Genomic DNA, 14556 nt, shown 5'->3' with positions numbered 1-14556 from the left:
CAATGGGGAGTGTGTCCAGGCCAAGTTTAAAACCTGAGCTGTACCCGCTGTACTAAAAAGTTCAAATCAAAGTCTGGGTAGAGAATTTCTTTAGTGTATTTTTTCAGTCCCCTATAAACTCAGAAATAACCAAAGGTAGTTTAATCTCCTCTTCAGAGCGAGAGACAAGACATGGACATTTTCGGCCCAAAAGGTGAGTGTTGAGAACACTGGGAGCATGCGAAAAGAGGGTTAGAATGGATGTGGCTTTGCAGGTCTTTCCTGGCAGTGTGGTTTTTTTAAAAGTAAAAAACAGGAGTAGCTTGGGGATCCAGATGAACTGGGATCCAAAATCCTGCTTCCTCAGGTGTGGCTAGGGTAAAAAGAAGCTTTGGTCCATCTACAGGGCACATGTCTGTGTCATGAAGTTTGTGATATTTCTGTATACAACGATCTATTTAGGACTGAACGCTCTCCAAATTTGTACAAACTGGAAGGTATAACGTGTGCTTGTCTTTTTGTCTTCCAGCCTCCAGATGAGTACAATCTAATCTGGATAACAGCTGATCTCATTTCATTTACCATAATTGTAGGAGTTTTTATATTCCAGAAGTAAGTAGCATTATTACAGATCAACTCTCATGTATTTGTGGTGTGTTTGTTCATCTCAAGGGTGTGGAGATAAAAGGGAGATGCAGTATACTCTAGAGCCCTTGCTTATAATGACACTTATAATCACCCCCAGTCCCAATTTACTTATCCCCTGAGCTATCCCCACTCAGTTATAAGCAGGTGACTGAAGCTGCTACATGAGACACAAAGATTGTGAAGAACGAGGACTTCTGAAAAGGGGTGGTGGTTCAAACTTGGTGTGGTTCTTGCTGTGACACTAAAACATGTATGCGGGAGAGAACTGTCAATGCTTAAGAGAAATGGGCACCACCAGGAAAAAGCTTAAAATACTTCAACGTTTATATGAGGAATTCTCAGCAGCTCCAGAGATTCTCCCGTCATGGGAATGAGTTAGAATGCAAAGAAACCTCTAATAGTTGCGACGTTTTAAAATTGCACTGTTCAGTTTGGAAGCAGAAAAGCATGAGATTGTCATAACTTCGCCGATCAGCTGATGGCTTTACAGTTCAGGTTTATCTTAACGTGTGGAGAAAGGTTCCTCACTCTTCTCTAACGGACAGAGGGAGCAATAACTTCTACTAGCTGGTACTGGAAACTTCATTAAAGATCCCATAGCTAAGGTTGCATTTGGTTCCTTGGTTTATCTGAGAATTAAATATCTTTGTTAAATATGGAAACAAATGCGGAACACAAACTAGAGTACCCCACTCGCTCATAGGATGAAGATCTAATTTTTTGGCAAGTTGCAAGTAAACCTACTTGTTTGCATTAGGAATTCATAATGGCAGGGTAGGGAAATGTTTAACATGTTTTTGGAACCTTGTTACAAGTATCAGTCACCCACGCCATGCTCTCCTTTGTTTATTCTGGGGGGAACCCTGGCACATCCCCTGAAACTTGCCTTTCTTCCAAAGAGGAACTTTTCGTCACCAGTTATGACAATGTGACCTGGCTGTCCTGGAAAACCTGGACTCAGAAATAGATACACTCTGAGGACAGGAAGACAGCAGTGTCTGCCTAAGGAAATGTGTCATTTTAAAACGCCACCTTCTCCTTTTCTGAATTTCTCTTTGTAAGCTTCTGTTTGGCACATCTAAGCCACCACAGTGTATGTACTGAATGGGCTGTAATTTCCATCCTGATTATTACCACAAACATCCTGGCATTAGGCACAGCAGTCGCCCATGAAACATCCGCTTCAGCTTCGCGAGCTAGTGATTGCAATGTCACGTTGCCCTGACTAAGTTGCTTTGTGACTAATTCCCTGTGCGGATAATTACCTTGCTATTTTTGTAATGTGTTACAGTAGAGTGTCTGCAGCTGTTGAGAACCCCACTTACTGACTGGACCCCATGCCAGAAGCTAGAGCTGTTGGACTGCATCTAACTGGCCTTGTTCATCTCTCTTATACCTTTGCCGTCCGCTGAATTCAGTAACCCAGATTCAAAGCAGGGGTAACTCCGAGGCAGCGGAGTTATGCCGGCAATGAGTTTTGTTCACTGACTCATTGTTGTGGCATAAGTGTAACTGACCAACAGTTTGGTTCAATATCCTCATATCACGTTAGGAAATTTCCCAGAAACCAAAAGTACATCTGTAAAATTATCAGAATTTTGACTATATTTTGAATAATATAGATTTTGAGGCCAGGAAGGGACCCTTATGGTCATCTAGTCTGCATAACACAAGCCAGGGAATTTCACATGGGACTAAAATGTGATTTCTTAAATTGCAGGTGAATCATACAAATCAAATAAACCCTTGCCCCAGATGAAAACCAGATAAAGAAATGCATTGAGCACCCTGGATCAGTCACAAGGGTGTGACTGTCTGACTTGCTCTCTTGTTTGGGAATTTTAAGGGGGGAGTGGCAACCATTTGACCAAAGACCTTTCGTTTCACAGTCTTCAGGTCTTTCCTAAAGCAGTTCTACAGCAATTCCTCTGAATCCCTTCCAAGAATCTGCATCTTAAGACAGTCTGAATTTATATATTTACACCTCTACCCCAATATAATGCTGTCCTCGGGAGCCAAAAAATCTTACTGTGTTATAGTAAACCGCGTTATATCGAACTTGCTTTGATCCACCGGAGCGCAGAGCCCGCCCCCCCGAGCGCTGCTTTACCGCATTATATCCGAATTCTTGTTATACTGGGTCGCGTTATGTCGAGGTAGAGGTGTATTTAATCTTTCTGAGCTACACCCCTTAAAAACTGGGCTGTTTAAATAGTTTCCCAGGCTTCTGAGTGTGTGGAGAGACAGGGATAATTTCCAGCAATCAGGGATTTTAAAATGGCTGGCAAAGGAATGTAAAGAGCATGGTGAGAGATGAAATGAACAGACATTGAGGGAGTGGTAGAATTATTATTTATGTAAGTGTCTGAAATCCCCACTGTGCTCGGTGGTGGTAAGAACTCAGAAATACTCTTGGTGACCATATACAAATTCAAATTTGGTGCAAGCAGGGACACTTGCAGTTCACTTCGGTAGTACCTGCTTTCCTTAGGGCTGAATTTCAGTCCCTTGTATTTACCCTGTAGCTCACAATGTGTCTGAGCCTATTAGTGTAACTATCCAGAGGCATGTAGTTTGCAGGGTCAATCAGTTACAGGTGAGTATTAAAACCTCCCATAGCCAGCACGTTACCCTCCAAGGCATCTCTTTGTCTCTTTTAAAGACTTCAAGCAAAAAAAAAAAGTGAAGAAGAATGCAACACCACAAATTCCAGTTGCTGTCACTAAAGCCAAGGGCTTGCCTTTACAAACGTGGGACTGGGAACCTACACTCTGCCCCGTGCGTGTCACTTGGAGGGAGCTAATCCCGTGCCTCGTGCCTTTCTCTGCCGTGCGGAAGTGTTGGTGCTGCATTTGGGGAGTTCAGAAACCAATCCCAGCTGAATCATTCTCTCTCTCTGCTGGCTGCAGTGATTCAGCTCCTGCGAGACAGGCTCAGAATCTGACCCTTGTGGATTCTTTGCACGTCTTGCTGGGCAAATCAGTTACTTTCTTCACCCCAAGGATGGGGCGATGGGTTGGAAGGGAGCCACACCTTCGATGTGCTCATCCTACCCCCTCGGAATGGCTTTCCTGCATTCCAGGGCAGGGCTACAAATTACTGTACTGTTCAGCCTCAGCCCTAGCGACAGGATAGCGAGTCTCTGTGGTCTCGGAAGTGGGGAAGTACCAATTGAGATGACTTTCTAACCCAGGGGCAGGCAAACTTTTTGGCCCAAGGGCCACATCTGGGTATGGAAATTGTATGGCGGGCCATGAATGCTCACAAAATTGGGGGTTGGGGTACAGGAGGGAGTGAAGGCTCTGGGGTGGGGCCAGAAACGAGGAGTTCACAGTGTAGGAGGGGGCTCCAGGCTGGGACAGGGGGTTGGGGTGCAGGGTGGGGGTGAGGGCTCCGTCTGGGGGCGTGGGCTCTGGGGTGGGTCTGGGTATGAGGAGTTGGGGGTGCAGGAGGGTGTTCCGGGCAGGTACCGAGGGATTCAGAGGGTGGGAGGGGGATCAATGCTGGGGCAGAGGATTGGAGCATGAGAAGGGGTCAAGAGTGCAGGCTCTGGGCAGTGCTTACTTCAAGCAGCTCTGAGAAGCAGCAGCATGTCCCCACTCCGGCTCCTATGCGGAGGCACAGCCAGGTGGCTCTGTGTGTTGCCCCGTCCACAGGCACCACCCCCACGGCTCCCATTGGCTTCAGTTTCCAGCCAATGAGAGTTGCAGGGGCAACGCTTGGGGCAGGAGCAGCATGCAGAACCCTCTGGCTGTCCCTACATGTAGGAGCCGGAGGGGAGGCATGCTGCTGCTTCCAGGAGCTGCGTGGAGCCACAGCATGCACAGAATGCGGCAAGCCCCCGAACCCGCTCCCTGGCTGGAGCGGAGCAAGCTCCAGACGCTGCTACCCGGCAGGAGCTCGAGGGCTGGATTAAAACATCCGAAGGGCTGGATGCGGCCCCCGGGCCATAGTTTGCCCACCCCTGTTCTAATGGATCTTTTTTGCCTTCTTGCCTCGTTTATTTTTTTACTGCTCTGACTATTGTGCATGTTCCTCCTCTTTCTCTCTGCTGCATTCTGGCATCTCACAGCTATCACATGATCAGGTAATTCTGGTGCTTTCCTCCTCCTCTTCTCACTCCACCCTCCTCTTTCTTTCTGCTAGGGCTTCACTGCAGACTGGGATAATACAGAACAGCCCCTGAATGATGCTTTCATCTCCACAGCTCCACAAATAACCATGACTGTCTCGCTGAGAGTCTGAGTCGTAACTTTTTCAATAGTTACTAAAACTAGGCAGCCTCCCCTGCCACGTCCAACTGACCCTTCTAGAGGCGCTTGGACATTCTATGTCAATGGTACAAGCCACTTCCATTTGCAGGAGTGTTATTCTAGGATACCTGAGTACCTTTTAATTAGGTAACCTCCGGGAAACTATGGTGCTCTCCAGTAGAAATATCCCATTGCAAAATCACCCTCCAGGCAGGGTTTTTATAGTTCAATCTGCTCTATTTAGTCCTTTCCAAGTTAACAAATTTGGCTTCAAAATCTATATACAATATTTCAGGGTTTTATAGCCCTTCATGGCAAAATTTCAGTTACCCTTTGAGAAGTGGGAAGGAGTTGTGGTGCACTGAGCGACCTGCGAAAGCTGACCATAGTTCTTGGCAAATCTTCTGAGCCGGATTCTGTTCTCAGTTACATCAGCGTAATTGTGAGTTACTCCACAGTTCTCCTGATGTGTCCCAGATCGCAGTCTGGCTTGTAGCGTGCGCAGCTGACACCGTGCTATCTCCTCAAAGCGTCATGTATCTGCTGTCCAAGGCAAAACACAGCATCATAGTCCAAGTGCTGGCTTTCACTTTTCACGATTGTCTTGGCAACGATAAGATATCAGCGGGGAGGGAGGGGTAGTAACAGATTTGGCCGTCAGCTGCTGCATTGTTCTGAGCTCAGAATCTCTCAAGATTCTCCTCTTTCTTACACCACTATAAACCAGGAGTAAATCCACTGAAGTCAATGGCATTTTGCCAGTGTAGGTTGGAAGAGACTCAAGACCCCAGGACACTGGATTTCAGGCTCCCTGAAATACTTTTTTGATTGTTTATTGTATTGGCTGTTTCAGTTTCTTCTGCCTTTAGGGACTATTTGAAATCTGTCCTCACTCTGCAGTAAAGCCTTCACCACTTTTATTTCTGTGTTTGAACCAAACTCTTCATGTGTAACCTTCTCCATACGTTTAGCTCTGAGCAATGAGATTGTATTACTGATAAATGTCCCAATTTGTGTGTGTCTCCTTTTTTATTTCCCCTCCTTTGAATTCGAAAGTTTGCCATTTGTAAGTATTGCCTGCTAGAAGGTACGCGACGACTTGCACTGTTGTCCTCAATCTGCAGAATAACTGGATCTGTTGTTATCTGAAGCTGCCTTGTACTGATGCCTTTTAAAATGATACTTTGCTAGTGAAAAAATACATTGAACATTATGGGAGTGGTACTACCGTGGAGCAAATTCTTCCCCAGGTACACAGGCTTGGTTCACATCAATATCATTGAGAAACGGACATGTATTTCTGTGGCCTTTCATAGCCAAAGTGATCAGACTAGACATGTTAAATGCTCACTGGATTTTTTTTTTTTTTAAATAGGAATTCTCGATTCCAGGCATATCAAATGTTGAAAACCCTGTATATAGTATTTCATCTGGGATTGAAACCCACAGGACCCTGACCCAAACCAATGTGTTATTTTCAATTCAATCTAAAAGTAAAAAGCACTTACCCCATTTTTTAAATTTTTTTTTAAGTCTTGGATTTGTAGGAATGATGATATTCAACATTAGGATTCTGTCTTGTTTTCAACTGTCCTTTGCGCTGGTTCATTCACGCCATGCTTCGAGTTGGGCCTAACTGAACAAGGAGCTAGTTCTTTGCATTATTCTGAAAATCCGGGTGGTAAGAGATGATGGAAATAGAGTGTTTGCCATTAATACGTCACACTTAACATTGCCTGCAGTCTGCAGACTCTGGGCCCTGTTTAGCACTCCTCATCCAGGGAAAACACAGGGACCACTGCAATCCTTGGGAGTCTTGCCTGGGTAAGCATCATTACCCTCCTAATTCACCTCCACCCCCCAAGACCCGGGGGTGGGGGGAGAACAACCTGCCCTTGAGGTCACTAGGTTGCAGCTATTTCAGACCCACGAGGCAGCGAGTTCCTAATCTGAGGGCTGCTCACAGAACATCCTGCCAGCAGATTCCCCACTGTTATATTCAGTCACCTCTCCACTTGGGTTCTGGCCTTTCAGCTGTGTATCTGAACCAAACCTCAGTCACGGCCTAAAATAACTCATTCTGCTGGGTCTTTCCTTTAGGGATGAAACACCCCGACCTAGTTCTAGTCTTGCACACCAGACAGAATGTTGCAAGTACCTGAGAAACATATAGAACAGAACTTCACAGCAGACCATTTCATTATGGGCCATGACTGCAGAGAGCCTGATCCTGCGACATGTTGAGTAGCTGCAATGCTGATTTCAGTGGGAGATGAGGACCCTCTGCCCTTCATTGGGTTGGGCGCTGATGGCATAAACTTTTTTTTTTCCTTCAAAGTCAGTTAATGGCTCAGCTTGGGACAGCCTCTGAGAGAATTCAGGAAGATGTGTATGTAGCAAGCTCTGCTCCACCTTCTCTTGCCTCATCCGGGTTGCTGCTGTACATGCCTTGGCTCTGTCGTCCCAGTGTAGCTTTGTCCATCACATGCTTTTTTCCTCTCCCTTGTAAAGAGTAATCTCCTGCCTGCTGTTGTAATGCCAACAGACCCCTGTTGTCAGCAGATGGGATCGAACCTGGGAAGCTTGTGCAGGAGCCTCTACTACATGAGCTAGAAGCCAACTGGCTGTTAGCTAAAACTGTAGAGCAGACTCATTTTATCCCTCTCTCTAAGTGGTCTCGGTGCCACTAGATAGGGCAGAACACCACCCCCAGGAGGTATGTGGATTAGAGTGTTTATAGGTTTCAGAGGGGTAGCCGTGTTAGTCTGCATCAGCAAAAGCAACGAGGAATCCTTGTGGCACCTTAGAGACTAACAAATTTATTTGGGCATAAGCTTTCATGGGCTGAAACCCACTTCATCAGATGCATGGAGTGAAAAATACAATAAGCAGTATAAATAGTACAGCACGTGAAAAGATGGGAGTTGCCTTACCAAGTGGGGGGGTCAAGGCTACTGAGGCAGCGCAGAAAGGCTGCACAGGGTGGATTTCTGCCTGAGTATTCCTAGAACCTTTTGGGTGGGCCTGACACTGTGAAGGGCTGAGTACCCTTAACTGGGGTGCACTTAAGTGGGGAGTTCAGCACTTTGCAGTAGGTGCTAAATGCCTAGCAAATGCATTCCTTGCATGAGGTAGTATTGATTTCCCTTGATGTTCCACTTGGTGGCGCCAGATAACTGGAAACCGGACAGGCTTGCATCAACTGTTTCAGTTTACACTGATCCTGTATCTGACACTATATCTGAAGTGTCAACATAAAGTTACTGAACTCTTTGTTACTATGTAAAGAAGGGAGAACTAGCTGAGATCCTTTCCTGAAAGCTAGAACCTGATATACTTCCCACACAGGAAAGAGAGTTGGACTGCACCTTGGTGGGAATCACAGCCTCATATTCAAAGGCAGAAGTTGACCCTGAAATCTAAAAAACAGTGCAAAAAAAGTGTCCACTTTGCACCTGAAACAGTTTAGCAGGATTTCTGCCCCAAGTATTCTCTTGGCAGCTGATTTATTCGTAACATGGAGATGTTTGCTTCAGGAAAGGCAGTTGGATGCAGTTCCTCTGATATAAAGGTGTTATTGCACCTAGAGAGTCTAGAATGCAGCCTAAATAGAAGCATCCACTGGTATTTATATTCTAGTAGTACCCAGTGGCCCCAATTCGGATTGAGGCCATGTAGTGCAAGGCACTGTACATACCCCTAGTGGGAGGGAGTCCAGTCTAAACCAACAAGCCAAAGGAATGGCGGGGAAGAGGAGTACAGAATGGTGAAATGATTTGTCCAGGGATGCCTAGTACATCAGCGTGAGATCTGGGGACAGAATCTGGTTTCCTGGCACCCAGTGCAGCACCTTTACCTGCTCCGCCTCATGGCTGCCTCATCCTTGCCTCCATCAGTGTAGATTCAGCCTAGCTCGTCACTGTATGCTTTTAGGGCTGAAGTATTCAATAGCTCTGAAATGTAATTGCCCATGTGTTAAAAGGACACTTCCAGGCTAAAAAGGAAAAAAGACAAAGTCCTTCTCTGTGTTGGTACCAATTCTTTAGCTGATTAAAAGTAAATTTTTAAAAATCTGCCGTACGTTTCACTGTGCTTTTTACTTTTTCCATTTATTTGGTTTAGACAATGAACCTCAGCCTAGACAGATTCACTTTTATGGTCAAGTCACCTTGCTGGATTTCATTGTTCTGCCAATGTTCTGTGTGGTGGAAGCTTCAGGAGGATGTTTAATTTCATTGACACTTTAAAAACAGAGAAAAAAATTAATAGAATTAATTCCCCAAACCCAAAAATGTTGGGTCTAGGTTACCTGACTCTGTCCCCTTCATCAGAGCTGTGACAAAGTTCCTCCTCTACCTTGGTGGGCCCTGTGCTTATCGGCAGATTTGCTCACCTCAGTGATCTTCCCCACAGTCTGGATCAACTCCTCCTCTGTCTGATCAGGAGTTGGGAGGTTTGGGGGGAACCCGGGCCTGCCCTCTACTCCGGGTTCCAGCCCAGGGCCCTGTGAATTGCAGCTGTCTATAGTGCCTCTTGTAACAGCTGCATGACAGCTACAACTCCCTGGGCTACTTCCCCATGGCCTCCTCCAAACACCTTCTTTATCCTCACCACAGGACCTTTCTCCTGGTGTCTGATAATGCTTGTACTCCTTAGTCCTCCAGCAGCACACCCTCTCACTCTCAGCTCTTTGTGCCTCTTGCTCCCAGCTCCTCACATGCACTTCCTCTCCTCTGGCTCCTCCCCACCTGACTGGAGTGAGCTCCTTTTTAAACCCAGGTGCCCTGATTAGCCTGCCTTGATTGGCTGCAGGTGTTCTAATCAGCCTGTCTGCCGTAACTGGTTCTAGCAGGTTCCTGATTACTCTAGTGTAGCCCCTGCTCTGGTCACTCAGGGAACAGAAAACTACTCATCCAGTGACCAGTATTTTTGCCCTCTACCAGACTCCTGTGCCCCGCTGATTTGGATCTGTCACAGAGGACAGTCACTAATGTGACCAAATCACAACACTTCTTGCTGTGCAGTATTCAAACCTCTCTCTCAAACCACCTGGTCTGTGTTGTATATGGATAATAATATGCAGAGTTACAGTAGTAAGGATTTGAAAAAATTCTTCTGAGCTTTGGAAAAGCTCATGCTTCAGAGCATAAGCCATTCTCTAGTAGGGGGTCAGGAAGAAACTTTTTTTCTTGGGACCAGGTCATTCCATAACAACCTGCTTTGGGTTTGCTTGCACCTTCCTCTGAAGCACCTAGTACTGATGTCTTCCTTATGCATGTCTCTGATTTATCTGAAATAGGCATTACTACTGAACACTTTCCTCCTGTAATTAGTCTATATACATTTAACAAGGGGGGGAAGACCAAGGCACTTTCACAGAAATGGTTTCATTTGTTGGACTACCTGATTTTCAGAGATAATGAGCTGCTGTGCACCTCAGAAAATCAATCCATCGCTGCCTAACACCAGGGCCCATGAACTCTAGTGGAATAAAGCCATATTGGGTCGACAGGGCTTGTGACTGCATTTGTCAGTGGCTGCTTGCTTAGAGAGCCTCTTAGGCCATTAGAAGATAGACCTTTTGAGGATAGAGCTTTATATCCCTCTTTTCTGCTGCAGATGGCGTCTGGGAAGCATAAGGACTTACAATCCGGAGCAAATCATGCTCAGTGCTGCTGTCCGCAGGTCCAGCAGGGACGTCAAAATCATGAAGGAGAAATTGATCTTTTCAGGTATGGCCGCTTGAAAGCGAGATCCTTGGAGTGTCTGTAAGGAAAGCCAGGGTCAGAGGGAGGAGTTCTGCTCTTATCTTGCCATCAGTTAGATAGTGGAGCCTTTTGTTCCAGTACCTCCAGTGCCCCCGCTCTCTGAGCACTCCTCTTACTAGAGATATTGAGGATAGCACCACAGATCTAAGCAGAGAGCTGACCTGTGGATTGGCTGCTAAGAGGGATGGAGAAAGGAGGCAGAGGAAGGGAAGAAAAAATCAAATCTAAGTAACTGAAAATCTGTGCTGGGATGCTGGGGTTAGCAGCAAGCCAACCAGCCACCTAGTGATTCTCTCAGCACTGGACAATGCCACTAATCAGGATCTGGCCCTGCACTCCTCACTCACACATGACCACTGATATTGAGGTAGGGGTCGGGCCTCAATATTGTAGTGGGAGGATGCATAATAATAACTGAATCTACTGCTTTGTCAGGAAAGGTCCATGAACCACAGGCAGGATCCTGATCTCGTAGATCAGTGTAGGATCTGTCCAGACACAGCTAGGAAGTGAGGCAAACCCCAGGGATTTTGAGTGTTTACAAAATCACGAGGCTTTGGGCCATTGTTAGTATTGGAGCATTAAGAAATGTACCAAGTTGAACAATTGGATATTGAAAATAATCTTCAGTGGTGGTGATATTTTTGTATTCCTGTAACAGCTAGGAGCCTGAGTCATGGGCCAGGACTCCATTGTGGTAGGCTCTGTACAAACATAGAATGAAAAAAACTGTCCCTGCCCCACAGAGCTGAGCTGACTATCCAAGTACAAGGCAAAAGACAGATGGAGACAGACAGGTGAGAAGGAAGGAAACAGAGGTGATACGTACCGACCCGCATGATAGGTGGTGGTCTCCACGTGCCAGCAGCCTTGCCATTCAGAAAGTGTTCTGTAGGAATCATGGCAAAGGAGACTTTTGAGGAGGGATCTGAAGGCTAACAGGGCTTTAAATGTAGAAGCTCCCTTCTCTCAAGCGAGAAACAGTTGGCATCCTCACACTGCTCTCAGGTGAAAGGAGAATGGAGTGCACTGGGAGGCATACTCACAGCTGTAAGTGGTAGGGAAGAGGGAAGTAAATGGTGAACTGTGTTATGGGCTGATTGTCCCTTTTAGGGCATGTGTAACAGGCACTCGGCAGGGTCAGACAGTTTTGTTTCCAACATAATTGCAGTCACCTCTTTAAATATCAGCAGAGTAAGAAAGCGACGTTTGGCCTTACTGTTAAGATCATAATGCGTTGGTATAACATCCGATGCACCCGCCATCCAGAGGGGACTATGCCCTGCGCTGGAACGCTCATGGACTTCATGATCTACTGGATCTAGTCCATCTTTAACTGCGATCCCGAGCACTGGCCTGTTTGAAAATTTGTGTCAATTTCTTCTGTTTAACCTTGCCTCATTAAACTGTCTTGCGTTCTAGCCACTAGATGGCATCTGAAATTGACCTGATTCGTTGCCCCCTTTCCCCACCCTCACCCCTTATTAAAGACAGTAGTTCTTTGGAAGGTAAGACGAGCTGAGTGCTCGCACACAGGGCATTAGCTGGCTCTATCCTGTGGGTGAAGGTTCTGAAGGGGCTCCAGTAGGGGACTAATGACCACTTAAGCACATGCTCTTCCCCACCCCCCATTCACCTTCCACTAACTTTTTATTTTCATTGGCATGTCATTGTCTTCCCAGCAGGGGGTGCACTTGCCACAGGATTGTCTCAATTGAGCTGCATGCCTGGTTGTTATAGCCCTGTCGGCTCCAGGATATTAGAGACGGAAGGTGGGTGAGGTGATACCTTTTGACTGGACCGACTTCTGCTGGCGAGAGAGACCAGCTTTCGAGCTTCAGAGCGCTCTGCTTTCAGGTCTTACAGCACACGGGGCACAGAGGTACTTTGGGAGAGGTACTCAAGGAAAGGAGCTCTGTGTAGCCTGGAAGCTTGGCTCTCTCACCAGCAGAAGTTGGTCCAAAATAAATATTACCTCACCCACCTCTGTGGCTGCCGTCTGAGGAGGGGCCTGATCCCGATCTTGCTTATACTGATATAAATCCAGTGTACTGAAGACAGTGGAATCACCCTGGTGTAAAATCACTGTGGGGTCAGAATCAGGCCCATATATTCTGCCACTGACTCGCTGTGTGATTTTTTTTTTGTGTGTGGGGTTGGGGGTGAGATGCAATTCACTTAACTTCTCTGTACCTCAGTTTGCCTGTCTAAAAATGAGAGAACCTTGGGGCCTGAGGTGCTGAGCCATCTCTAACCAGGTCCTGAGCCCCATGAACTTCCATTAACTCCAGTGAATCGGCCTCTAGGGAGTGCATTTCAATAAGGTGCGGCTGGGGACTCCAGTGATTGGCAGCACTTGAATCATGTCTTCATTTGTCTTTCCCCTCCCCCAGAAATAAACAACGGCGTGGAGAATGCAGATGAGCTGTCGTTATGTTCTGAAAACGGTTACTCCAACGAGGGTGTCGCCCCCATGGATCATCGGGACATGAAGCTACGCATGGACTGAGGAATTAAAGGCCCGTTGCATGACCTCCCCCCCCCCCCCCGCAGTGCTCCCATCTGCGATGGGTGGTATTCACGCTGTCTAGGATGGGGGAAACGCTCTGTGGAACTACTGAGCATGCAGAGACCCCTTCTATTGCTCTGGTTGCTGGCTCCCGACATACTCTGGACAGTGAGGCTGGGGCCACTTCTTGTAAATATGTAGAAAGTCCTTTTTTTCGTCTCTTTTTCGTGTATTTTGGGGGGTTGTATGTATTTCTTCCAGGACACGAGCGGGACTAACTCGTGCATTGAAACAGGAACATTTTGGCCGAATCTGATGAAATATTGAGGTAACATCTTGGACACTGGGGGAGACAGGCGGGGCATGGACCTGATCTTCCCCTTGGTGCAGCAATTGTTAGCGGAACTTGTCTAAAAACCTATGTTGTGAAATTCTTGTGACGTGTCATTTCTTTTTCTGGCTAATGAAGTTTTCGCTAATCAGAGGGCTGTTCAGAGCTTCCTTGCAGAGGGAAGGTGCTGCTCCCAGAGTGTGTTCAGAACCAGCGGAAGGAATCATCCTGGCTGAATCACTTTCATGCGTTCCCCCAGAATAGCAGGACCGAGGCATGCGGTGTCATATGAAATATATGATAGAAAGTGCTCAGAGCAAAACCCTTGGCAAGTTTTATGGCCTATACTGCAGTCCTTCCCCAGAGAAATCTCCCCTAGATGCTCCTGGCCTGAGTGAAGACCCTAAATAGACTCCTAGTTGGTATTTCATAAGTCAGTCTCCATGAAGAATCTCCATGCCATGGTGGCTAGTAAAGAGCACTCACCACCTTGTTCATCCCCCTGATCCAGCTGAAGTGCCCGCCACTTAGAACAGGTGGTGTAGTTTGTTAACCCTTTAACTGGTGGTGGGGAAGGGAAGTCACAATCAGCAGTGGCCTGGTAACCAGTGTTTCTCAGTCACAGGTCAAGCAGCTCAGCTTGAAGAATTGAAGTTTGAAGAAGCAGCAAAGAATGCTGAATTGTAAATAGTAAAGCACAAAGTGAAGCAGTCTAGGAGAAGAAGGGAGACCTTCTCCTTAATTCTTTGTTGTTGTGTAGAAGCAGTATCTTTTTTTTTTAAAGACTGCACGTTAGTTTCCTCCAAAGGAGCGATAATGACAGAAAATGAGGTGCTTGCACAGAGTAGGAGCTGCTGTAGGCATTTTTTCAGTGCAAGAGGCTTTAAACCAAAATCCTACATTATAGCGAAAAAGTCCAGAAATCGAGCAGATCAGTGATGCATTTTTCCCCCTCTTCCAAATGTCAATATTTATTTTCTCCGTTGACTCCTCCTCCCACTCCCCCCCACACTGGGTCTCTCTTTCCACACAGCGCAGTTGGGACACAAATGAAAGTCTAGGCACTTT

General features: G+C 46.5%; 1 protein-coding gene across 3 annotated transcripts in view; it reads left to right on the top strand.

Moving 5' to 3' along the window:
• GDPD5 (glycerophosphodiester phosphodiesterase domain containing 5) overlaps positions 1–14266 on the top strand; it is a 347993-nt gene extending 333727 nt beyond the window's left edge. For all 3 annotated transcript variants that reach the window (XM_050930540.1, XM_050930546.1, XM_050930554.1), the window contains 3 exons: positions 509–591; positions 10500–10612; positions 13042–14266. In XM_050930540.1, coding sequence (XP_050786497.1) covers positions 509–591; positions 10500–10612; positions 13042–13157 — 312 coding nt within the window. In that variant the 3' untranslated portion in view covers positions 13158–14266. The remainder of the gene's footprint in view (positions 1–508; positions 592–10499; positions 10613–13041) is intronic.
• The last annotated feature ends 290 nt before the right edge of the window (positions 14267–14556 follow it).

Source organism: Gopherus flavomarginatus, chromosome 1 (assembly GCF_025201925.1).
Source record: "Gopherus flavomarginatus isolate rGopFla2 chromosome 1, rGopFla2.mat.asm, whole genome shotgun sequence".
NCBI lineage: Eukaryota > Metazoa > Chordata > Testudines > Testudinidae > Gopherus > Gopherus flavomarginatus.
Note: the sequence above shows the minus strand (reverse complement) of the source record. Positions and strands in the feature narration are given on the sequence as shown.